This window comes from Globicephala melas, chromosome 11 (assembly GCF_963455315.2).
Source record: "Globicephala melas chromosome 11, mGloMel1.2, whole genome shotgun sequence".
Classification (NCBI taxonomy): domain Eukaryota; kingdom Metazoa; phylum Chordata; class Mammalia; order Artiodactyla; family Delphinidae; genus Globicephala; species Globicephala melas.
This window is the reverse complement of record NC_083324.2, coordinates 43,649,691-43,675,683: the sequence shown is the minus strand read 5'-3', so window position 1 is coordinate 43,675,683 and position 25,993 is coordinate 43,649,691. Positions and strand designations below refer to the sequence as shown.

Genomic DNA, 25,993 nt, shown 5'->3' with positions numbered 1-25,993 from the left:
TTATTTCACGACAGTGAAGTTTCTTTTCCTTGAGGTTGTTAAAGGGGCTGTGAGGTTGTTAATATTTGCTGGGCTCTGGCTGTGTGCTACCTCTATGCTGCATAATTCAGTCCTCCCAGCTCTATAAGGGGGTATGATTATCCCCATTTTACAGACACGGCCAACATGTGTTTGTCCAATCAACAGTGAAGACCTGGACTGGTTTTTAGGGATCGATATAAAAACAAGCCAGACTTGGGCTTGTCGACAGGCTGGGAGCAAGTTCAAGGGCCGCAGGGCAGCTCCAGCTGCTGAGTAGAGAAAGGATTGGAGGGGCCAAGGAGGGCAGCTAGGAGGCGGGGTGTAGGAAGCAGGCAAGAAATGGCCTTGGCTTAGAACCAAAGTCCAAAGTTTGCAAACTGCATGGATGTGTTTCACAGTCAGTCTAATCCTGAAGCCTATCTCTATACCCTTCTGCTTCTAAATAATCTTCCATAGATGAACGTATATTTCTGTTTTCCTTTAATCAGAGTAGCCGATGCCTGATGGAGAGAGATATATTGATTACCTCTTTTTGTTTGCTATCTGGGTTTTTACATACACAAGTGATATCTGGTTGACTATTTAATCCATTGATTCATGGTCGGCAGTGGGAAGGACTTAAACTTTGAGAAACTGACACGTTTGGGAGTTTGAATAAAAGCAACTCCCCTAATTTCCTGCTCAGCGAGGGCACAGGGCAGGATGGGGGCAGGATGGAGGGCTTGGCCAAGCACCCAGGATTTTCCGCCTTTCCCTGTTCACATTCTGCCCAGAAGAGCACAGTACAGACGGATGGCTGTGCCTCCAGAAGGTGAGGCCTGCAGGCTGGTGAGGGGCGTGTGTGCGTGGCTCATCCCAGCCTGGCGTGCTGCTGGTACAGCATGAGCTTTTGGTGCCTTGGGACCACCAGGTGGCAAAGCCAGTAGGATGTGGAGCCAGTGTAAGAAATAATGTGATATTCTTCAGTTACCGTCTGGCTCTCAGCTCTAGCAGACAAATGTGACTGTAATGGGCCATCGGTTCAAGTAACAGAGAGGATCAGAGCCCATAACCATTGAAGAGGCAATGGGTCGGAGACCATATCCTGGGGAAGGGCTGCCCGTGAAGGCCAAGATCTGCTCTCCACCCACAGAAATGCTGGGGGAAAGAGATGTGTGCCATCCCCAGGCAAAGGACCCGGCAGGTTTATGAGTGAGGATTCAATGGTTATGGAGGCCGGGTTGGGAATGAATGCAAGGCAGAGTCTGAGGTGTTGGAAGGTTCAGGGCCTCAGCCATGGAGGATGGTCCCCACTTCCCTTGGGGCCTGCTCTGGACCACCTGTGGTCATTCCTGGGTTGGCCAGGCTCCTGCACAGTACCCCAGCTTGGCTCTTGAGCAGATGAAGGGGACTCATTCACCATGCACGTGGGTTACCAGCAGCCTGTTAGCTTAGATAGCCTACTCTCAGAATAGGGAAAAAATTGATCCTAAGTACAAAGAAGTCTAGATGTTACCAGATAAGATCTTATCTGAGTTCCAGAAGAGGCAGCTTGTTGTAAAGGAAGGAGCCTGTGATTTGATGCCAAGCAGGTTTGTGATGCAGCCTCAGCTCTGAAACTTACTAGCTGTGGGCCTTGGGTAAGTAGCTTTGTGACTAGACTCAGTTTCCTCATCTGCAACATGGGTCTGTGTCTGCCTCAAAGGTTTTATATTAAATGAACTAACTAACATGTGCAAAGTGCCAGGCATGTAGGAGACATTGAACAAATGCTAGCTTCTTCCCCTTCCACTGGAGGCAGCAGGGATATCCTGACCAGGGGGCCAAGTCTAGTGTGAACGTACTTGGTGGAGCTGTAGTGGGAACCCAGGCATGTGCTGGAGGACGGTGGGCAGAAAGGCTGGGATCCCTTTCTGCCAGTGGCAGGGTCTATTTTCTGTGCCTTCCACACAATGTCTCTTGGAACTCGATGGCCAGCTTGGGGGAAGGAAGGGAGGATGGTGGGACTGAAGATCAGGTGGTTGGAGCTTTGGGGACCCTCAGAGCAGCAGTCCTTTTATCTGTTTAAAGCACTGGGATTCCATATAAGGTTTGTTTGAGAAAGGCTTCTGGCTAAGTCAAACAAGCCAAATCTGAAAACTGCAGAGATAAATGATCCAGAAGGCCACTTTCAACAAAAAGACTTTATACTATGAAATGACACGTCATCATTGGCTAAAAGAGGATTGGCTAGATGTTCTCAAGCCACAGGAAACATTCCTTCCTGGGAGAGGGTGGGGCGGGAAATAACACAGCTCTTTACCAATGAGAGAGACCATGGGTACTACGTTATAGAGTCGAAATGTAAGGGCTGTCTTGATGAAGAATAGGAGATGAGAGGTCTTGGGAGACTTCCAAGGACACGCGGTGCTACTTTCCTGATTGAATAACAGCGTTAATCAAGCAGAGTTTTCTTGGGTTCTCCCAAGTGCATAGGGATGGGCATTTTAGAGAGTGCTCTTTGGGGTCCCAGCACATCTCTGCACAAATGCAGAACCTTCCCCCACACCCCAGCTGCAGAAACCAAGCCGTCTGCAGGTGGTTTCACAGAGCTTACCTTCTTCAGCTCTTCCTGGACACTCTGGCTGTTGTCTTCAGAGGACAGACTTTCCTTCTGGTTCTCAGACTCTGTCTTGGGCTCGGACTCCTGATCCTCCCCAGAGGAAGTTTCCTTCTCACTCATTTTCATTGCCAACTCGTACAGCCTGTTTGTCCGTTTCTCTTCTGCAGCGTCTGTGCCGGCCTGTGGGTGCCGAGCCTCATTGCAGGTGTCAGTCTTTGATAAATCACCAGACACCTAAATGAAAGCCAGAATCATGAGCTGAAGACTCTTCTGCTACAGTCATGTTGCTTGTTGTTCCCAATAATCCCTGAGTAAAGGACAATCAGGAAAATGAAGCTCTTACCTGATCTGCTTTCCCTATGGATGGACTTTTTATTTTTACTTCTTCAAACACATGCATCTTAACACTTTGTTAAAAATTAAGGCAGGTGAGCACCTGTACTCAGAAAAGTGACTTCAGTGTTTTTCATTTGCAAAATACTTACCGAGTGCCCACTAGGGTCAGCACTGTGCTGGTGCTGAGGATGCAAAGCTGAGCAAACCTCCGCCCGCCCCCTAGTGGAGAAGACACTAAAACCCTGACAAGTGCACAGAAGCAGTGCGTGGGGAGGGAGGCTTTGACAGCCCTCTAAGGGGCACCGGATGGCAGGGCTGGGACTCAGGGAAAGCATGCTTGTGGAGATGGTGTTTGAGTGGAGATTCAAAGTGTAGCAGTTACCCAGCTAAAAGAGAGAGAGGAAAGAATGGTATTCTAGGCAAATCGCAGATTTTGAGATGGTGCAGGGTCCTTGCGCATACATAAGGAATACTGTGTGCCCTTCCCTTGATAATTACACAATTACATCTCCGGCTCCTACTATCTCCAAAGCTCTCTCTATGAGTAGAACCCTGACCAGGCCTGGGGAAGTCCAGGAAGACATGACATTCTAACTCTCTATTTTTCACCTTATATTAGACAGATATGTATGGAATCTTAGCAAGATAACCCTTAAAGTACCATTAGGGTCCACTGGACCCAATATTAGTTTGTGTTTTTTTTTGAATTTTATTTTATTTTTTATACAGTAGGTTTTTTTTTTTTTTAACATTTTTACTGGAGGATAATTGGTTTACAACGGTGTGTTAGTTTCTGCTTTATAACAAAGTGAATCAGCTATACATATACACATGTTCCCATATCTCCTCCCTCCTGCATCTCCCTCCCACTCTCCCTATCCCACCCCTCTAGGTGGTCACAAAGCACCGAACTGATCTCCCTGTGCTTAAAGCAGGTTCTTATTAGTTATCTATTTTATACATATTAGTGTATATATGTCAATCCCAACCTCCCAATTCATCCCACCCCCCACCCCTGGCTTTCCCCCCTTGGTGTCCATACATTTTTTCTCTACATCTGTGTCCCTATTTCTGCCCTGTAAACCAGTTGACCTGTACCATTTTTCTAGATTCCACATATATGTGTTAATATACGATATTTGTTTTTCTCTTTCTGACTTACTTCACTCTGTATGACAGTCTCTGGGTCCATCCACGTCTCTACAAATGACCGAATTTCGTCCCTTTTTACGGCTGAGTAATATTCCATTGTATATATGTACCACATCTTCTTTATCCATTCATCTGTCAGGGGGCATTTAGGTTGCTTCCGTGTCCTGGCTATTGGAAATAGAGCTGCAATGAACATTGGAGTGCATGTGTCTTTTTGAATTATGGTTTTCTCAGGGTATATGCCCAGTAGTGGGATTGCTTGGTCATAAGGTAATTCTATTTTTAGTATTTTAAGTATCCTCCATACTGTTCTTCATAGTGGCGGTATCAATTTACATCCCCACAAACAGTGCAAGAGGCTTCCCTTTTCTCCACACCCTCTCCAGCATTTGTTGTTTGTAGATTTTCTGATGATGCCCATTCTAACCAGTGTGAGGTGATACCTCATTGTAGTTTTCATTTGCATTTCTCTAATAATTATTGATGTTGAGTAGCTTTTCATGTGCCTCTTGGCCATCTGTATGTCTTCTTTGGAGAAATGTCTATGTAGATCTTCTGCCCATTTTTGGATTGGGCTGCTTGTTGTTTTAATATTGAGCTGCATGAGCTGTTTATATATTTTGGAGATTAATCTTTTGTCCGTTGATTCGTTTGCAAATATTTTCTCCCACTCTGAGTGTTGTCTTTTTGTCTTGTTTATAGTTTCCTTTGCTGTGCAAAAGCTTGGAAGTTTCATTAGGTCCCATTTGTTTATTTTTGCTTCTATTTCCATTACTCCAGGAGGTGGGTCAAAAAAGGTCTTGCTGTAATTTATGTCAAAGTGTGTTCTTCCTATGTTTTCCTCTAAGAGTTTTATAGTATCCGGGCTTACATTTAGGTCTTTAATCCATTTTGAGTTTACTTTTGTGTATGGTGTTAGGGAGTGTTCTAATTTCATTCTTTACATGTAGCTGTCCAGTTTTCCCAGCACCACTTATTGAAGAGACTGTCTTTTCTCCATTGTATATCCTTGCCTCCTTTGTCGTAGATTAGTTGACCATAGGTGCGTGGGTTTATCTCTGGGCTTTCTATCCTCTTCCATTGATCTATATTTCTGTTTTTGTGCTAGTACCATATTGTCTTGATTACTGTAGCTTTGTAGTATAGTCTGAAATCAGGGAGTCTGATTCCTCCAGCTCCATTTTTTTCCCTCAAGATTGTTTTGCCTATTTGGGGTCTTTTGTGTCTCCATACAAATTAAAAAATTTTTTGTTCTATTCTGTAAAAAATGCCATTGGTAATTTGATAGGGATTGCATTGAATCTGTAGATTGCTTTGGGTAATATAGTCATTTTCACAATATTGATTCTTCCAATCCAAGAACATGGTATATCTGTCCATCTGTTTGTTTCATCTTTGATTTCTTTCATCAGTGTCTTATAGCTTTCTGAGTAAGGTCTTTTACCTCCTTAGGTAGGTTTATTCCTAGGTATTTTATTCTTTTTGATGTGATGGTAAATGGGTTTGTTTCCCTACTTTCTGATCTTTCGTTGTTAGTGTATAGGGATGCAAGAGATTTCTGTGCATTAATTTTGTATCCTGCAACCTTACCAAATTCATTGATTAGTTCTAATAGTTTTCTGGTGGCATCTTTAGGATTTTCTATGTATAGTATCATGTCATCTGCAAACAGTGACACTTTTACTTCTTCTTTTCCAATTTGTATTCCTTTTATTTCTTTTTCTTTTTTGATTGTCATGGCTGGGACGTCCAAAACTATATTGAATAACAGTGGAGAGAGTGGACATCCTTGTCTTGTTCCTGAAATGCTTTCAGTTTTTCACCATTGAGAATGATGTTTTCTGTGGGTTTGTCATATATGGTCTTTATTATGTTGAGGTAGGTTCCCTCTATGTTCACTTTCTGGAGAGTTTTTCTCATAAATGGGTGTTGAATTTTGTTAAAAGCTTTTTCTGCATCTATTGAGATGATCATATGGTTTTTATTCTTTAATTTGTTAATTGATTTGCATATATTGAAGAATCGTTGCATCCCTGGGATAAATCCCACTTGATCATGGTGTATGATTCCTTTAATGTGTTGGATTCTTTTTGCTAGTATTTTGTTGAGGATTTTTGCATCTATATTCATCAGTGATATTAGTCTGTAATTTTCTTTTTTTTGTAGTATACTTGTCCGGTTTTGGTATCAGGGTGATGGTGTTCTTGTAGAATGAGTATGGGAGTGTTCCTTCCTCTGCAATTTTTTGGAAGAGTTTGAGAAGGATGGGTGTTAGCTCTTCTCTGAATGTTTGATAGAATTCACCTGTGAAGCCATCTGATCCTGGACTTTTGTTTGTTGGAAGATTTTTAATAAATTTCATTTCTTGTGATTGGTCTGTTCATATTTTCTGTTTCTTCCGGTTCAATCTTGGAAGGTTATACCTTTCTAAGAATTTTCCATTTCTTCCAGGTTGTCCATTTTATTGGCATAGAGTTGCTTGTGGTAGTCTCTAAGGATGTTTTGTATTTCTGTGGTGTCTGTTGTACTTCTTTTTCCTTTCTAACTTTATTGATTTGAGTCCTCTCCCTATTTTACTTGATGAGTCTGGCTAAAGGTTTATCGATTTTGCTTATCTTCTAAAGATCCAGCTTTTAGTTTTATTGATCTTTGCTATTGTTTTCTTTGTTTCTATTTCATTTATTTCTGCTCTGATCTTTATGATTTCTTTCCTTCTACTAACTTTGGGTTTTGTTTGTTCTTCTTTCTCTAGTTCCTTTAGGTATAAGGTTAGATTGTTTATTTGAGACTTTACTTGTTTCTTGAGGTAGGATTGTATTGCTATAAACTTCCCTTTTAGAACGGCTTTTGCTGCATCCCATAGGTTTAGGATTGTCGTGTTTCGTTGTCATTTGTCTCTAGGTATTTTTTGATTTCCTGTTTGATTTCTTCAGTGATCTCTTGGTTATTTAGTAATGTATTGTTTAGCCTCCATGTGTTTGTGCTTTTTACATTTTTTTCCCTGTAATTGATTTCTAATCTCATAGCGTTGTGGTCGGAAAAGATGCTTTATATGATTTTAATTTTCTTAAATTTACTGAGGCTTGATTTGTGACCCAAGATGTGATCTATCCTTGAGAATGTGTGCACTTGAGAAAAAAGGGTAATCTGCTGTTTTTGGATGGAATGTCCTATGAATATCAATTAAATCTATCTGGTCTGTTGTGTCATTTAAAGCTTGTGTGTCCTTATTAATTTTCTGTCCGGATGATCTGTCCATTGATGTAAGTGAGGTGTTAAAGTCCCCAACTATTATTGTGTTACTGTCAATTTCTTCTTTTATAGCTGTTAGCATTTGCCTTATGTATTGAGGTGCTCCTGTGTTGGGTGCATATATATTTATGATTGTTATATCTTCTTCTTGGATTGATCCCTTGATCATTATGTAGTGTCCTTCCTTGTCTCATGTAACATTCTTTATTTTAAAGTCTATTTTATCTGATATGAGTATTGATACTCCAGCTTTGTTTTGATTTCCATTTGCATGGAATATCTTTCTCTATCCCTTCACTTTCAGTCTGAATGTGTCCCTAGGTCTGAAGTGGGTCTCTTGTAGACAGCATATATATGGGTCTTGTTTTTGTATCCATTCAACGAGCCTGTGTCTTTGCTTGGAGCATTTAATCCATTCACATTTAACGTAATTATTGATATGTATGTTCCTATGACCATTTTCTTAATTGTTTTTGGGTTTGTTTTTGTAGGTCCTTTTCTTCTCTTGTTTTTCCCACTTAGAGAAGTTCCTTTAGCATTTGTTGTAGAGCTGGTTTGGTGGTGCTGAATTCTCTTAGCTTTTGCTTGTCTGTAACTGTTTTGATTTCTCCATCAAATCTGAAAGAGATTCTTGCCAGGTGGAGTAATCTTGGTTGTAGGTTCTTCACTTTCATCACTTTAAATACATCATGCCACTCCCTTCTGGCTTGTAGAGTGTCTGCTGAGAAATCAGCTATTATCCTTATGGGAGTTCCCTTGTATGTTATTTTTCCCTTTTTGCTTTTAATAATTTTTCTTTGTCTTTAATTTTTGTCAGTTCGATTACTATGTGTCTTGTCATGTTTCTCTTTGGGTTTATCCTGCTTGGGACTCTCTGTGTTTCCTGGACTTGGGTGGCTATTTCCTTTCCCATGTTAGGGAAGTATTCAACTATAATCACTTCAAATATTTTCTTGCATCCATTCTCTCTCTCTTCTCCTTCTGGGACCCCTATAATGCGAATGTTAGTGCATTTAATGTTGTCCCAGAGGTCTCTTAGGCTGCCTTCATTTCTTTTCATTCTTTTTTCTTTATTCTGTTCCACGACAGTGAATTCCACCATTCTGTCTTCCAGGTCACTTATCCGTTCTTCTGCCTCAGTTATTCTGCTATTGATTCCTTCTAGTGTAGTTTTCATTTCAGTTACTGTCCATCTCTGTTTGTTTGTTCTTTAATTCTTCTAGGTCTTTGTTAAACATTTCTTGCATCTTCTTGATCTTTGCCTCCATTCTTTTTTCGAGGTCCTGGATCATCTTCACTATCATTATTCTGAATTCTTTTTCTGGAAGGTTGCCTATCTCCACTTCATTTAGTTGTTTTTCTGGGGTTTTATCTTGTTCCTTCATCTGGTGCATAGTCCTCTGCCTTTTCATTTTGTCTGTCTTTCTGTGAATGTTGTTTTTGTTCCACAGGCTGCAGGATTGTAGTTCTTGCTTCTGTTGTCTGCCCTCTGGTGGATGAGGCTAGCTAAGAGGCTTGTGCAAGCTTCTTGATGGGAGGGACTGGTGGTGGATAGAGCTGGGTGTTGCTCTGGTGGGCAGAGCTCAGAAAACTTTAATCTGCTTGTCTGCTGATGGGTGGGGCTGACTTCCCTCCTGTTGGTTGTTTGGCCTGAGGCGACCCAGCCCTGGAGCCTGCAGGCTCTCTGGTGGGGATAATGGCCAACTCCAGGAGGGCTTAAGCCAAGGAGTACTTCCCAGAACTTCCACTGCCAGTGTCCCTGTCCCCGTGGTGAGCCACAGCCTCCCCCCAGCTCTGCAGGAGACCCTCCAACACTAGCAGGTAGGTCTGGTTCATTCTCCTGTGGGGTCACTGCTCCTTCCCCCTGGGTCCTGATGCACATACAACTTTGTGTGTGCCCTTCAAGAGTGGAGTCTCTGTTTCCCCCAGTCCTGTTGAAGTCCTGCAATCAAATCCTGCTAGTGTTCAAAGTCTGATTCTCTGGGAATTCCTCCTCCTGTTGTTAGACCTCCAGGTTGGGAAGCCTGACGTGGGGCTCAGAACCTTCACTCCAGTGGGAGGACTTCTGTGGTATAATTGTTCTCTAGTTTGTGAGTCACCCACGCAGCGGTTATGGGATTTGATTTTATTGTGATTGTGCCCCTCCTACCATCTCTTTGTGTCTTCTCCTTTGTCTTTGGATGTGGGGTATCTTTTTTGGTGAGTTCCAGTGTCTTTCTGTCGATAATTGTTCAGCAGTTAGTTGTGATTCTGATGCTCTCGCAAGAGGGAGTGAGCACATGTCCTTCTACTCCACCATCCTGAACCAATCTCCCAGTATTAGTTTTTGAGTTTCCTCTTTAAGTTGTTGTATCTATTTATAAGGCTTGGTATTTCATGGCTTTTATTCTTCCTTGAAGAACTCCCAACAAACAAAGTGAAAATGTACTAATTTTGTAAATAAAACTCATTGTATTTTGCAATTACTATCTGGGTTCATTGGACCCTTTTATAAATCTAAGATACATGAAGGGATTTCTATGATCTCATTTTCCTTATCTTTTGAAATATTTTGCTGTTTCATCATCCTGGGAATTATCTTTCATCATTACTCATCAAATATTTCCAATTATGCTAAAAAGAGACTAGAATAATAAAACAGAAGAATGGAATTACCTAGAAGGATGATTCAACATCAGAATAAATCATCACCGTTTTGAGTCTGCTTTTAGCTCATTGTATATGGTTGAGAATTCAAAATTTTTCATAATGGTAAAGGAATAAAACAGACAGAGAACATTTCATAATTAGATGACTCAGAAGATGAAGTTAAAGAGAAGAGCAGCTCCCCAGACTCTAACAATGATGATGGAATTGATTGTATAAGTAAAATCTCAGACTAAGAATCTTCAGATGACAGTGTCCTAGGTGAATTTTCTCAACTCAAGAATCGATGAGTAAACAACGTATTTATCAGGATAAGAGAAAAGATGGTATTTTCATTCAGTTAGTCATTCAACAAGAAGGGCTTCATCACACATATTTTGCAACAAGAATCTAGACCATCCTGTTCTGCTAAAAAGATGTGTTGCAGATTCTTTATGATGTTTGTGCACCAAATTTGCTTGATATAGTTTGTAATTGGACAAATGCTAAAGGGAGATGTCTATATAAAAGTGATTAGAAGGAGATAGATGACAGAAATGAAAGAAGATCACTGGATTGATAAAAGAAAAAGGGTCCCTGGGAAACGATAATTTTTTTTTTCTGGCCCTGAGTAAGAATCATGATGAGGACCTTGTGAGAGGTGAGTAATGCCCCCATTATGCCTGAGAAGGAGGAGTCCCTTGGTCTGAGGACTTGGGGCAGCTCCATGGGAAGAATGGTCTCTGAGCAGGTTCTTGAGAGGTGAGGAGCATTTTAATATGTAGATATGGGGACAAGCATTCTTGATGAGGAAGCAGCAGGATCACTAAGACCTAGGGTGTATGAAACTGCTCAGTATAGTTAGAGGAATAAGGCTCAGAAGTGGAGAGAGTGGGAACTTGGGGGTATGGAGAAAACAGGCCTGGGTCAGACTGCAGAGGGTTAAGCATCTGCCTAAGGAACTGAGCTTTATCTGTCAAATATCTCCCAGGCTCCTGGGTGGCCCCAAGGGCATCCAGAAGCTGGCTTATGGAAGATCTTTGGTGTGGCTCGAAGGTGAGCGCCCAGGGGCTCCCTACAGTGGAAATGAGGTAGCTGCCCTGTGGCTGGACAGCCGTGTGGGAAGTGGATGAAAGTGAGAGCCGAGCTGGGGCCTGAGGGAGAGATCCTGGGTTCTGACACACAGAACCTCTGTTGGAGGGTCTCCTGCACTCCCTCTCTGAGCACACAGGAGAGGGAGCCTTAGACACTGGTGGGGGATGCTGGGCGGGGAGCAGGAGGGGGATGAACAGGGGCCCTATCACTGAGAGACCTGCAGGGACCCAGAGGACACTGCTCAGCTCTAAGAGGACACCAGAAGCCCCCCTCCCCACCCCCAAGACAGCGAAGGTAGAGAAAGTGGAGGGGTTGGACGACTGGTTATTTACTTAAAAAAATACAGTTTTAAACAGAAAGTTGATTAAATTGCAAGAGGCTAAGTGTTCCTTGGATTGCCTGGCTTACATTCCCGGCTCTTCAGAGTGCGGAGGCTGATGAGGAAGTTTAAGGCGGTTATGGAAGATCAAAACGTTGCCTTTTCTTTGCACACTTCCATTTAGTGTGTGGAACATGGAGATTCTGGCTAAATAAAGATTAAAATTTTAAACACCTGACGACGGAATACTCATTAAGATAAGCTAGTACATTTTCTTAAGCAAGAGACTTCTAATCTATTCTCGGTGGTCTGCAAGTTCTTTATACTAATTTTTAAATTTTGGTTTTCATTTCACTGATAACCTAAAAAAAAAAAAAAAAAGGCACATTCTGGATTACCAGGGCAGCCACCTTACAGCTGAGTGCTGCCGTGGATCGCCATTCCTTCATTTGCATTTATGCTTCTGGTGGTGCTAAAGATTTCTTACCTTGACAGTATTTAAATTTGAATGCAGCTGTTCTCAAACTAGATATCCTCTGAAAAATTCTTGAGTAATCTGTGAATTCTCAAGATTGAGAAACGAAGAGGTGGAAATAAATGGAGGCAATGGGTATGTGAGAACTGGACAGTTCTCGCAGCTGAGCACAGCCATGTGGGTGAGCACTGCCCTCGGCGAGGCACACAATCTCCTTCAAGGGTCTCAGTCGTTCCCTCTGTTCCACAAAGACACTGAGGTTGAGTAGGCTGTCCAAGGTCAGGTGCCTAGTGTATGGCTGAGCTGAAGATGGCCTGACCCTGAAGGCCAAGCTCTTTGCATTATTCTAAGATGAGGCTAGAAGCTCCAAATTAAACCATGCTCCTTGGAAGGAGAACAGTTAGCAAAGCCACAGTCTCAGAGGACTGTCCTTACCTTCAGTCGCCCTAGTGGTCTGTCTTTATAGACCTTGAAATCCTGCTTGCTTTAATTCAAAGCAGTTTTTCTCCTACTCAGCCTTATCATCGTCCTCATCAAAATTCCCCACACATTTGAAGGGAGCAATGTCAATGTCTTCCAGGCTAAACAACCGCAGTCCTAGCAACACTTTTTCCTAGAGCCTGCCTTTCAACTGCCCGGTCATTTGAGGGGGAGGTGGGAGGCTCTGGGTTTTCTCCATCTTTTTAAAAAGAGCCCTGCTAAAGAATTACTCTCAGGTGTTACATGTCAGGCTTCATTGAATATATCCTGGTGTCCTGGTGGCTCTCCCCAGCCCCTGTGATGAAAGATACTGAACCTGACCTAAAAAATCAGAATTTCTGAAGCTTGCTTTTAGATATCATTTTAGTCAACTTCAGAGAAAAGCCCCAACAGGTTAACTAACCCTAGAGGCACTGTACGTGACAAATGTACATAGCTTTACTTGCAAATCCCTTGGCATATTTATCCCAAATCCAAGAAGAGCAGAATGAGCCTTGGGGCCAGCTGACTCCACTGTTGACCTGTTTCTTCTGAGGACTCGAAAAAGTTCTGTCTCTGGTGCCTTAAGATAGAGGTTTGTCCTCTCCCAGTGTATTGCTGTTAACCTAAAACTAGATTTATTCACATGCTGTACTCTGGTGAATAAAGCATTAAAAAAAATAACTGGTGTGATAAGAACAGTCATACGTACCAAAATATACCAAATCCTTGGTCAACTTAACAGGGTGGAAATGGGAAGATGGAACCTGGAATTTTATCAAATTTAATATTATAATCTTCCTGCCTCAAGAAGAACTGCTTTACCTGGAAGGGTCTGAGTTGGGTCAGTGGAGCTTCACAGAAGGCAGATATGGGGCCTGGATCTTGAGGATGAATTTGGTGAAGGAGGTTATGGGAACTTAGCACCTGGGTGTCATCTGGAAGCCTTAATTTTAGCTTTTATAATTACAGGTCAGTTGTCCTGGTGTGAATCCCAAGCTGTTCTCTGAGTCCTTCATATTATAAGATTGATTTCAAAATAAACAAAACCTTAATCAAATCTGGGTCACATCTCCCTCTCCCAGAACCCAAATCCCTCTGACGGATGGGCTCTGCCCCTAGTCTGTTTTCCCTTTATAATCTGGCAGAATTAACTATGCCATTTGTTGAAACAGCAGCCATTTATTCCCTAGAATTATGGCAATCTGTATAAAATATCTGGAAAATCATTAGCCTGGACTTCTCGGGTCAATATTTAAATGAGGAACAGGCATTTAAGACACAATTATTTTCATACTGACCACAGTTGTCCTATTACTTTGTGGAAAAATCCTTTAGGAAGGAAGCAGCATTAACAGTGATTTCATCTTTATTTTTTTCTTTGACTCTGGATTGGCATTGGGTGTAGACTAAGTTACATGATCCTTGGATTTTGATGATGATTCAGAACCTGGACCATAATGCAGGCGTGAGAGTCAGAATCTCAGAAGGGGCAGGAAGAGTCTCCTGAACAATCACATGATGACCTTCAGGGTAGGGGCTGGGGTAGCGGGGCTGAGGGGTGTTCCAGATTCCCTTCTTTTCATTGCAAACGACTTGCTATCTGTTGTGAGTGGGCTGGGTTCGAGTCCCTGCCATATAGAGAGCTCAACATTTGCCTCGTGGAATGAATACGGTTTTACTGCCTCAATTAAGTAAAGGCTTTAACTGACAGGTAGCCCCTCTATTTGATATCTGCCCAAAATAGGGCTATAAGTTAACTATAGCAAAACAAAAGTCATTATTTTTGGTGGATGATCCTTAATATCCAACAGAGTCCTGTTTAAAAATGTAAAGCTCTGAGCGCTTGTGTTTATGCACATTTCTCCCCCCACTGGGGAGAAGACTTAATAATTCATCAGGTTCTCAAAAGAGCCTATGACACAAGAATGTTTAAGAAACACTGTTATACAGCAAATGTCTCATTGTTTTCTAGACCTGTTCTCTGCAACCGGCTTGTCTTAGAGGGCGCACTCAGCAATTCTCACCAATAAGGGGAATCACTTGACAGATACTTGACTCAAGGTTTTTCTGCTGTCCAGGGGGTATTTGGTCATACTTGCTCTAAACTTTTTGCAGGTTATGATCTGTACTTGCTTAGGCTGCTGTGGAGGTGGGAGTGAGAGGCATGGGGGGACGGCAGACTTGTCTCAGAGAGGCTCTCTAAGTTTTCATTTAAAGGAAGTTTCCACACCTAAAAAGATATGAAAATCAATGGTGAAGAGTTGGGGATGGGGAGGTGGGGACTGTCACCCTTTGGTCTGTGTACTGGAGGAAATTCAAACACAATTTGAGAAGATTTAAGGGCTTGCTTGGGAGCGTTCTCTTGACACACCTCCGAGGTGGGTGGACCCGTCAGGTGCCTCTGTTCATGGGCGTGGGGGTGTTGCCATACTACCCCCAACATGCATGGTCTTGCAGGCACTTGTCAGGTGCATGCCTTTGAATTCAGAGCTGCACAGCACTCATGAGCCAGGGCCTAAGGAGGCAGCCATCCACTCCTCTACAGATCCTACAATTTAATCCTGGAGCAACCCGGACCAGCAGAGGTCAGAGTATTTTGGCCCCTCGTAGACCTGACCCAACTGAGTTGTCCCCAGAGCGATGTATTGGTCCACACTGAGGGACACTGTGAGAAGCAGCCTCCAAAGTGTGTGTTCGTTTGAAGCAGTTTATTGTGGAGGGTGCTGTATTCTGCATTCTCTCCACAAGGACCCATGAGATAAATTTCTCTTGGATCTCAGGTCAAGGAGCAGCATCTTTTTTATTTTATTTTAATTTTTTAATTTAATTTAATTTATTTTTTTATACAGCAGTTTCTTATAAGTCATCAGTTTTATACACCTCACTGTATACATGTCAATCCCAATCGCCCAATTCATTACACCACCACCACCACCTCCCCATGGCTTTCCCTCCTTGGTGTCCATACGTTTGTTCTCTACATCTGTGCTCAAATTCTGCCCTGCAAACCGGCTCATCTGTACCATTTTCTAGCTTCCACATACATGCGTTAATATACGATATTTGTATTTCTCTTTCTGACTTACTTCACTCTGTATGACAGTCTCCAGATATATCCACGTCTCTACAAATGACCCAATTTTGTTCCTTTTTATGGCTGAGTAATATCCCATTGTATATATGTACCACATCTTCTTTATCCATTCGTCTGTCGATGGGCATTTAGGTTGCTTCCATGACCTGGCTGTTGTAAATAGTGCTGCAGTGAACATTGGGGTGCATGTGTCTTTTTGAATTATGGTTTTCTCTGGGTATATGCTCAGTAGTGGAATTCCTGGATCATATGGTAATTCTATTTTTAGTTTTTTAAGGAATCTCCATACTGTTCTCCATAGTGGCTGTATCAATTTACATTCCCACCAACAGTGCAAGAGGGTTCCCTTTTCTCCACACCCTCTCCAGCATTTGTTGTTTGTAGATTTTCTGATGATGCCCATTCTAACTGGTGTGAGGTGATACCTCATTGTAGTTTTCATTTGCATTTCTCTAATAATTAGTGATGTTGAGCAGCTTTTCATGTGCTTCTTGGCCATCTGTATGTCTTCTTTGGAGAAATGTCTATGTAGGTCTTCTGCCCATTTTTGGATTGGGTTGTTTGTTTTTTTAATATTGAGCTTCATGAGCTGTTTATATATTTTGGAGAGTAATCCTTTGTCCATTGATTCGTTTGCAAATATTTTCTCCCATTCTGAGGGCTGTCTATTCGTCTTGTTTATGGTTTCCTTTGCTGTGCAAAAGCTTTGAAGTTTCATTAGGTCCCATTTGTTTATTTTTGTTTTTATTTCCATTACTCTAGGAGATGGATCAAAAAAGATCTTGCTGTGATTTATGTCAAAGAGTGTTCTTCCTATGTTTTCCTCTAAGAGTTTTATAGTGTCCAGTCTTATGTTTAGGTCTTTAATCCATTTTGAGTTTATTTTTGTGTATAGTGTTAGGTAGTGTTCTAATTTCATTCTTTTACATGTACCTGTCCAGTTTTCCCAGAACCACTTATTGAAGGACTGTCTTTTCTCCACTGTATATCCTTGCCTCCTTTCTCATAGATTAGTTGACCATAGGTGCATGGGTTAATCTCTGGGCTTTCTATCCTGTTCCGTTGATCTATGTTTCTGTTTATGTGCCAGTACCGTATTGTCTTGATTACTATAGCTTTATAATATAGTCTGAAATTAGGGAGTCTGATTCCTCCAGCTCTGTTTTTTTCCCTCAAGACTGCTTTAGCTATTCGGGGTCTTTTGTGTCTCCATACAAATTTTAAGATTTTTTGGTCTAGTTCCATAAAAAATGCCATTGGTAATTTGATAGGGATTGCATTGAATCTGTACATTGCTTTGGGTAGTATAGTCATTTTCACAATATTGATTCTTCTAATCCAAGAACATGGTATATCTCTCCATCTGTTCATATTATCTTTAATTTCTTTCATCAGTGTCTTATAGTTTTCTGCACACAGGTCTTTTGTCTCCCTAGGTAGGTTTATTCCTAGGTATTTTATTCTTTTTGTTGCATTGGTAAATGGGAGTGTTTCCTTAATTTCTCTTTCAGATTTTTCATTATTAGTATACAGGAGTGCAAGAGATTTCTGTGCATTAATTTTGTACTCTGCAACTTTACCAAATTCACTGATTAGCTCTAGTAGTTTTCTGGTGGCATCTTTAGGATTCTCTATGTGTAGTATCATGTCATCTGCAAACAGTGACAGTTTTACTTCTTCTTTTCCAATTTGTATTCCTTTTATTTCTTTTTCTTCTCTTATTGCCGTGGCTAGGACTTCCAAAACTATGTTGAATAATAGTGGTGAGAGTGGACATCCTTTTCTTGTTCCTGATCTTAGAGGCAATGCTTTCAGTTTTTCACTATTGAGAATGATGTTTGCTGTGGGTTTGTCATATGTGGCCTTTATTATGTTGAGATAGGTTCCCTCTGTGCTCACATTCTGGAGAGTTTTTATCATAAATGGGTGTTGAATTTTGTCAAAAGCTTTTTCTGCATCTATTGAGATGATCATATGGTTTTTCTCCTTCAATTTGTTAATATGGTGTATCACATTGATTGATTTGCATATATTGAAGAATCGTTGCATCCCTGGGATAAATCCCACTTGATCATGGTGTATGATCCTTTTAATGTGTTGTTGGAGTCTGTAATATTTTGTTGAGAATTTTTGCTTCTGTATTCATCAGTGATATTGGTCTGTAATTTTCTTTTTTTGTAGTATCTTTGTCTGGTTTGGGTATCAGCGTGATGGTGGCCTCATAGAATGAGTTTGGGAGTGTTCCTTCCTCTGCAGTTTTTTGGGAGAGTTTGAGAAGGATGGGTGTTAGCTCTTCTCTAAATGTTTGATAGAATTCACCTGAGAAGCCATCTCGTCCTGGACTTTTGTTTGTTGGAAGATTTTTGTTTGTTTGTTTCAGTTTTAAATTTATTTATTTACTTATTTATTTTTGGCTGTGTTGGGTCTTTGTTTCTATGTGAGGGCTTTCTCTAGTTGCGGCAAGCGGGGGCCATTCTACATTGCGATGTGCGGACCTCTCACTATCGCGGTCTCTCTTGTTGCGGAGCACAGGCTCCAGAAACGCAGGCTCAGTAGTTGTGGCTCACAGGCCTAGTTGTGTGGCATGTGGGATCTTCCCAGACCAGGGCTTGAGCCCGTGTCCCCTGCATTGGCAGGCAGATTCTCAACCACTGTGCCACCAGGGAAGACCGGGAAAATTTTTAATCACAGTTTCAATTTCATTACTTGTGATTGGTCTGTACATATTTTCTATTTCTTCGTGGTTCAGTCTTAGAAGGTTATACGTTTCTAAGAATTTGTCTGTTTCTTCCAGGTTGTCCATTTTATTGGCGTAGAGTTGCTTGTGGTAGTCTCTTAGGATGCTTTGTATTTCTGTGGTGTCCGTTGTAACTTCTCTTTTTCATGTCTAATTTTATTGATTTGAGTCCTCTCCCTCTTTACTTGATGAGTCTGCCTAATGGTTTATCAATTTTGTTTATCCTCTCAAAGAACCAGCTTTTAGTTTTATTGATCTTTGCTATTGTTTTCTTTGTTTTTATTTCATTTATTTCTGCTCTTATCTTTATGATTTCTTTCCTTCTGCTAACTTTGGGTTTTGTTTGTTCTTCTTTCTCTAGTTCCTTTAGGTGTAAGGTTAGATTGTTTATTTGAGATTTTTCTTGTTTCTTGAGGTAGGCTTGTATAGCTATAAACTTCCCTGTTAGAACTGCTTTTGCTGCATCCCATAGGTTTTGGATCATCGTGTTTTCATTGTCATTTGTCTCTAGGTATTTTTTGATTTCCTGTTTGATTTCTTCAGTGATCTCTTGGTTATTTAGTAACGTATTGTTTAGCCTCCATGTGTTTGTATTTTTAATGTTTCTTTCCCTTTAATTGATTTCTAATCTCATAGTGTTGTGGTCAGAAAAGTTGCTTTATATGATTTCAATTTTCTTAAATTTACTGAGGCTTGATTTGTGACCCAAGATGTGATCTATCCTAGAGAATGTTCTGTGCGCACTTGAGAAGAAAGTGTAATCTGCTGTTTTTGGATGGAACGTCCTATAAATATCAATTAAATCTGTCTGGTCTGTTGTGTCATTTAAAGCTTGTGTTTCCTTATTTATTTTCATTTTGGATGATCTGTCCATTGGTGTAAGTGAGGTGTTAAAGTCCCCAACTATTATTGTGTTACTGTCAATTTCTTCTTTTATAGCTCTTAGCATTTGCCTTATGTATTGAGGTGCTCCTATGTTGGGTGCATATATATTTATAATTGTTATATCTTCTTCTTGGATTGATCCCTTGATCATTATGTAGTGTCCTTGCTTGTCTCATGTAACATTCTTTATTTTGAAGTCTATTTTATCTGATATGAGTATTGCTACTCCAGCTTTGTTTTGATTTCCATTTGCATGGAATATCTTTTTTCATCCCCTCACTCTCAGTCTGAATGTCTGAAGTGGGTCTCTTGTAGACAGCATATATATGGGTCTTGTTTTTGTATCCATTCAGCAAGCCTGTGTCTTTTTGTTGGAGTATTTAATCAATTCATGTTTAAGGTAATTATCGATATGTATGTTCCTATTACCATTTTCTTAATTGTTTTGGGTTTGTTTTTGTAGGTCCTTTTCTTCTCTTGTGTTTCTCACTTAGAGAAGTTCCTTTAGCATTTGTTGTAGAGTTGGTTTGGTGGTGCTGAATTCTCTTAGCTTTTGCTTGCCTGTAACGGTTTTGATTTCTCCATCAAATCTGAATGAGATCCTTGCCGGGTAGAGTAATCTTGGTTGTAGGTTCTTCCCTTTCATCACTTTAAGTATATCATGCCACTCCCTTCTGGCTTATAGAGTTTCTGCTGAGAAATCAGCTGTTAACCTTATGGGAGTTCCTTTGTATGTTATTTGTCATTTTTCCCTTGCTGCTTTTAATAATTTTTCTTTGTCTTTAATTTTTGTCAATTTGATTGCTATGTGTCTTGGCGTGTTTCTCCTTGGGTTTATCCTGTATGGGTCTCTCCGTGCTTCCTGGACTTAGGTGGCTATTTCCTTTCCCATGTTTGGGAAATTTTCGACTGTAATCTCTTCAGATATTTTCTCTGGTCCCTTCTCTCTCTCTTCTCCTTCTGAGACCCCTATAATGTGAATGTTGTTGCGTTTAATGTTGTCCCAGAGGTCTCTTAGGCTGCCTTCATTTCTTTTCATTCTTTTTTCTTTTTTTCTGTTTCGCAGCAGTGAATTCCCACATTCTGTCTTCCAGGTCACTTATCCGTTCTTCTGCCTCAGTTATTCTGCTGTTGATTCCTTCTAGTGTAGTTTTCATTTCAGTTATTGTATTGTTCATCTCTGTTTGTTTGTTCTTTAATCCTTCTAAGTCTTTGTTAAACATTTCTTGCATCTTGTTGATCTTTGCCTCCATTATTTTTCCGAGGTCCTGGATCATCTTCACTATCATTCTGAATTCTTTTTCTGGAAGGTTGCCTATCTCCACTTCATTTAGTTTTTTGGGGGGGGGTTTATCTTGTTCCTTCATCTGATACATAGCCCTCTGCCTTTTCATCTTGTTTCTCTTTCTGTGAATGTGGTTTTTGTTCCACAGGCTGCAGGATTGTAGTTCTTCTTGCTTCTCAAGGAGCAGCATCTTTTAAGGAATGGGTTTATGATTCTAATATGGCTTCCGTGACTCAGAAAACTGCTCATAATACATATAGGATGAATTACTTAATAATGATTTGATGACAGATATTTAATTTGAAAAAAAATAAGGTTAGATCATATTGTCCCCCAAAGTAAAGTACATTAGACTAAAGAGCTAAATGTAAAATACAAAACTACAAAGTATTAGGAAAAAATAGGAAAATATTCTAATAGCCTTGGAGATTTAAAACCTTCTCAAACAAGGTACAAAATGTAAAGGAAATGAAGAAAATAATTGATAAACTATTAGCAACAAAAATTTTTGCATGTGAAGTATACTTAAATAAAGTTAAGGTGAAAGTGATAGACAATGGGAGAGTATCTTCAGTGTGTAACCTTCAAAGAACTAACATCTACAGTATAATTAGAAAATAAAACTAATTCCTAAAAATCAAGGAGAAAAAGACAATTGGTCTGACGAAATAATAGAAGAAACATATAAATGTGTCTTTCACGGAAGGAAAAATGCAAATAGCTGTAAATATAGGAAAAAATGCTCAATCTTAGTAGTAACTATGTTAACTAAAAAGAAATATTTGTTTTTCCTCACATAAAGTTGGGAACAGTTTAACAGACTGACAGCACTGAGTATTGTTGACAATATGAGAAAATGTGCTCTACGGTGCATGGCTATGTAGACTGCTGTGAAGTTTTGGGAGTTTAATTTGGCAAGTGCTCATTATAATTAAAGATCCATCTATGCCTCCAGTCTGAAATTCTACTCCTGTACTTGTATAAAGAGCTTTGTGCAATAATATTTTCTGCAGTATTGTTTATAACATCAAACATTGAAAAAGATTTGAATAGCCATCATTATGGGAACTATTGATTGTGGATTCCTCCCCACCTTGGAACAGTGAAGAACCGAGGAGGTTGGCCGCGATATTTGGAGCAACACTGATAAAGTTCTCTTATCATTAGCATTGCTTAGAATTGTCGTGCCTGGTGCAAGATGATAATTAAAAAGACTGACTTTGATTGGATTTATTATTGTTTTAAAATTCTCATCAAGCAATGCACCCTTACTGCTTGCACCCTGAACGGTTTGCTCCCACTCCCACACTCCCCGCTGAAGACCACCGCAATGCAATCTTTTGCAGGTACTGTGCAGAGATCTGTGTGCTCTGACTTTTCCATCACATACTGTTAGGAGAAAAAGGTGGAAGAATATGGGGAGTAGGATGCCGATTTTGCTAAAACACAGATACATTTACAGAACTATATTTCTAAATGTGCTATACATATATGATGCACAAATACAAATGTAGTCATTTGGGGAGAGATGGCAGGGATTTAGGGTTGTGCTCAAAGGAGACTATATCTGTATGTTTTAATAATTTTTATATTCACTTATTTATATAAGTATGCAAATAGTATATATATATATATATATATATATATATATATATATATATACACTTTTTTTTGGTGGTGGTGGGGGGTTGAGAACTGCCCTAGTAAACTAAATAGAAGGGAGGACGAGGAGGGCCAGGGTTTTGAAGTCCCCAGAAGTGCAACGCCATCGCCACCTAGTGGTGGGGAAAGAACACTGCCGAGGAGGCAGACACAGCAGATGTCCTGGATCCTTTCTGCTGGCCCTTGCCTTCTCCTGTTGACGCCTTGCAAGGATTAACAGCAGAAGACAACTTACAAGCCACCTCAGAATAAATAGGAAGCTTCAGGCACCTAGTTATGGTGGATAGGTGGCATTTTATACCTGCCAGTGAATCATGCAGACAACTCTCAAGAATATCCCTTCAGGCAAGTCACCCAGAGTCCCTGGAAAACAGTCTCCACTTGAGCTAGATGATAATGATTCACAGTTGAACCGAATTTTATATTTCTCATTTATGATCACAACAATCTCACATGGCAGATTTGTAATGATCTTATTTTACAGAGGAGAAAATGAGAGCTTGGACCAAATTTCTAGGCAACATATTAGCAGGTCAGGCAGCACTGATGCTAAATTCTGTGACCTGAGGACCTCTGAGTGCACGACTGTCTTTTTGTTTTAATTTTTTTTTCACGACTGTCTTAATGGGAGCCCCAGGATCAGGGATCTGGCTGACAATTCATAGAAGGTCACTGTAGCAGAGGCTGGTGATGTCCCAGGCTGTATCCCCCAGACCTACATGAGTTGCCTGCAGCCACAGGGGATGATCTGTGGCTCACTGATAGTTTCCCACCTCAGACCCGGCTCTCTCTCTTCTTCTCCATCTGAGGGATTTCTCAGGCACCAACCATGCAAACCTGGCTGTGTATGGAGTTTATGCCCACCCTGGGTGGGACCTCTCTCTACCAGTGGGAGATGGGAGACTAGGTAACTCTTCCCCGTCTTCTAGTAGGAGAATTCTGAGCTGTGATCCACATGACTTCTCAGTGGGTCCCTGGTGGGATGGAGCCCCAGTTGCCTATATTGTATCTTCATTGGCTTTTCTCATTTCCCCGTTTCACTCTTGGGTTTCCTGGGATCGCCTCTCTCATAAAACTACATCCAAATCCTTAATTCCAGACCTGTTTTTGGTGGAACCCAAACTAAGAATGCAAGGCACGGTAGCTGGGTACTATGGGAGATGCAATGACATCCAGAAAGTGGGTGTGGTTTCTCCAGGAGCCTAAAAAGCCAAGTTGATAGTAATGCAAGTAGCTGTGATGATGTGCCTACAGAAAGCAGAGGCAACATAACTAGATCTTCCATAAGGGTCACAGTTTCAAATAGTGCAATCCATTGCTTTTAGGCATTTAAACTTTCCAGGCTACATGTGTCCTTTTTGAGTTTAGAAAATACTGCTATGGGAAGGCCAGAGTCAGCATCACAAAGTTCAATATTCAGTTCATGGGGATCACAACCAGGAAGAGGTGAGGGCGAGGACACAGCATGATCACAGGCATAGAGCTGGGCATGAGCAGGGTTTATTCACAGAATATAAAATTAATCTGGTTGGGGGTCCATGAACTACCTGAAATTGTAAGCAAAGTGTGTGTGTGTGTGTGTGTGTGTGTGTGTGTGTGTGTGTGTGTGTTTGTATGTACAGGTCTGTTTTTCTAGGGAGAGATTCTATAGCTTTAATCAGATTCTCTAAGGTGGCTCATGAGGTAAACCGTGAGGGAGGCGGCACTGAGGATTCCGAGGAGGCTTGTGATGGGGACTAAAAGTCACAGAATGTTAGTAAACTGTGCCCTGAATTATCACATTGAAACAATACTGACTGTGCCCTTGTGCTGTGTTCTAGGACAGCAATTTATAAAGTTATCTTACTCACTCATCACAACCATTCTTTGAAGCAGGTTCTAATATTAGCCCCATTTGACAGATGAGGAAACTGAGACCTAAAAAGATGCCTTGTCCAAGGTTACACAGCTGGATTTGAACTCGAGGAGGCTGACTCTAAACCCCGTAGCCTTAACCCCACACCAGTGGCCATCAGACTTTAATGCACAGAAGAATCACCAAGAGAGCTTGTTATAAGAGATGCCTGGGCACCATTCCCAGAATTTCTGATTTAGCAGCTCTGGGGCAGGGCCTGAGGATCTGCATTTCTAACAAGTTCCCAGGTGCTGCTGCGGCTGCTGGTCTGGGGGCCACACTTTGCAAACCCACTTTGAACTCTAAGCTTTCATCTCCAGAGAGGAGGGCATGGAGCCTCCAAGAGTTATGACTGAGCAGCAAAACCAAGATGAGAATCCGGTTCTATGGATTCTGAACCCGGGACTCTCCACACCACTCCTGCTTGGAGGAGGGCACAGCCTACTGAAAAATGTGTGTGTGCTTGCACGCACCCAGCTTTATTACCTGATGTGTGTCCAGCTCCGGGGGATGGCCGCTGGGGAAAGACAATTCCTTGCTTGGCTCCTCCGAGCCCACCCGGGCCCTTCTCCACCTCCTGGCCCTCCGATCTGCGGGGTGGGGGGCCTCCTCAGGCTCGCTGCTGTCTGAGGTCTCCCTGCTGGCTGCCTGGGGGTTGAAGTTCACGTCTAGCTCTCCCTGTAGGCGCATCTTCTCGGCTGAGGGATTCCTGGGGGCCTTCCTCTGCAACCAGGACAGCCCGGCCCGGTGCCCAGCTTCCCGGGAAGAGCCTGCCGAGGAGGTTTCTGAGTCAGAGCACATGGCCTCGGGGTTGGGGGAGAGCCCAGAGTAGGCGGAGGAGCCTTGGTCTGAGCCCTGGGCTTGCGTGGGCTGAGGCTGGGGGTTCCTGGGCAGGCTCTGGGGCTGTGGGCACAGCGTGCTCAAGGCCTCCTTCCAGTCAAAGTCCTCCTCGCTGTCAGAGCCCATCTCATCGTAGGCGGACGCCACGCTGGAGGCCGCCTCCAGGGCCTGAAACGTGCCACTCTTAGGTTTGGCCAGCAGGCGGGTTGGGGGCAGAGCCCCATCCTTCAGGGCCATCCAGTTCCCGTCAGGGCTCTGCAAAACTGGGGCCACATCTGCAGGCAGGAGGGAGAGAGAAATCAGAGAGGGGCTGGTACCGCCTTAGAACAAGGGGCCCCACGAAGACCTCCCCTGTGCCCCTCTTCCTAGAGCACTTTCTGGTCTTCCCGCCCATACGTGGCCTCCTCCTTCCCTGAGTTGCTGTGACAGACTGTCTGGTTCATTCCATGATCCAACTTGGGTTCTGGCTGATCACGCACAGGGCTGGGCCCTCCTCCCCGATGACAAGGGCCCTGCGGCAGGGTCTGGGTCTCAGTCATCTCTTTGGCCTGCACTGTCCCAAAGCCAGCTCGTGCAGAGGAAAGAGCAGAGGCTGGGAAGTCAGAGGGCCAGGGCAGAGAGCACGCTCAGCCACTTAGCCGCTGTGTGAGTCTCCGAGCTTGGGTCTCTGGTTGGTGAAAAGGGTACAGCTAATACTTCTCTGGGCTGCTGAGAGGACGAAATGAGGTGAGGCTTATAGAGTGTGTTACACATACCTGCTCAGAGCAAAAGATGAATTCTTAACAGCTCTTTCCCCCTTGCCTATAAATGAGGCCACTGTAGGGCAGGGCAAAGAACAAGAACTTTGAATTCCGGCAGAGCTAGGGCTGAGCCCCAGTCCTGGCCATTACTAGCAGGTGACCTTGGTCAGAGAGCATCTCTGAGCCTGTTTCCTGACCTGTCAGTGGGGACAGTGTGACCCTCCCGGGCTGTCAGAGGATTTTTATGAGACAACATATGTGAAGCATCCATCACAGTGCCTACTACAATGAGGGCCCCCAACTATTTTTATCCTCCATCTATTGAATTGAATTATACCATTATTATTTAACACCTGACTGGATCGGCACCTGTGTACTCCTTGTACGTGTGTATAGAAGACAGATATGTTTATACCCTACGTCTGTACTCTATAGTTCCTCTTCCGTGCTACAACAACACTGTTTCCACTGACTGTGTGAACATTCAAAAGAGAGGCTAACCAGGGTATTATTACCTTTGACATGTTATGGGCTCTAC

At 42.1% G+C, this 25,993-nt stretch overlaps 1 protein-coding gene across 4 annotated transcripts in view; it reads right to left on the bottom strand.

Annotated features, from left to right (window-relative positions):
* Nucleotides 1-25,993, bottom strand: part of MYRIP (myosin VIIA and Rab interacting protein) — a 221,827-nt gene that overhangs the window by 34,408 nt on the left and 161,426 nt on the right. For 3 of the 4 annotated variants that reach the window (XM_060309021.2, XM_030846205.3, XM_060309020.2), the window contains exons 10-11: nt 24,362-24,990; nt 2,597-2,836 (exon numbers count right to left, since the gene is read on the bottom strand). In XM_060309021.2, the coding sequence (XP_060165004.1) occupies nt 2,597-2,836; nt 24,362-24,990 (869 nt within the window). Of the gene's footprint in view, nt 1-2,192; nt 2,418-2,596; nt 2,837-24,361; nt 24,991-25,993 lie in introns of those variants that run through there. The other variant, XM_060309022.2, reaches the window with a different exon arrangement.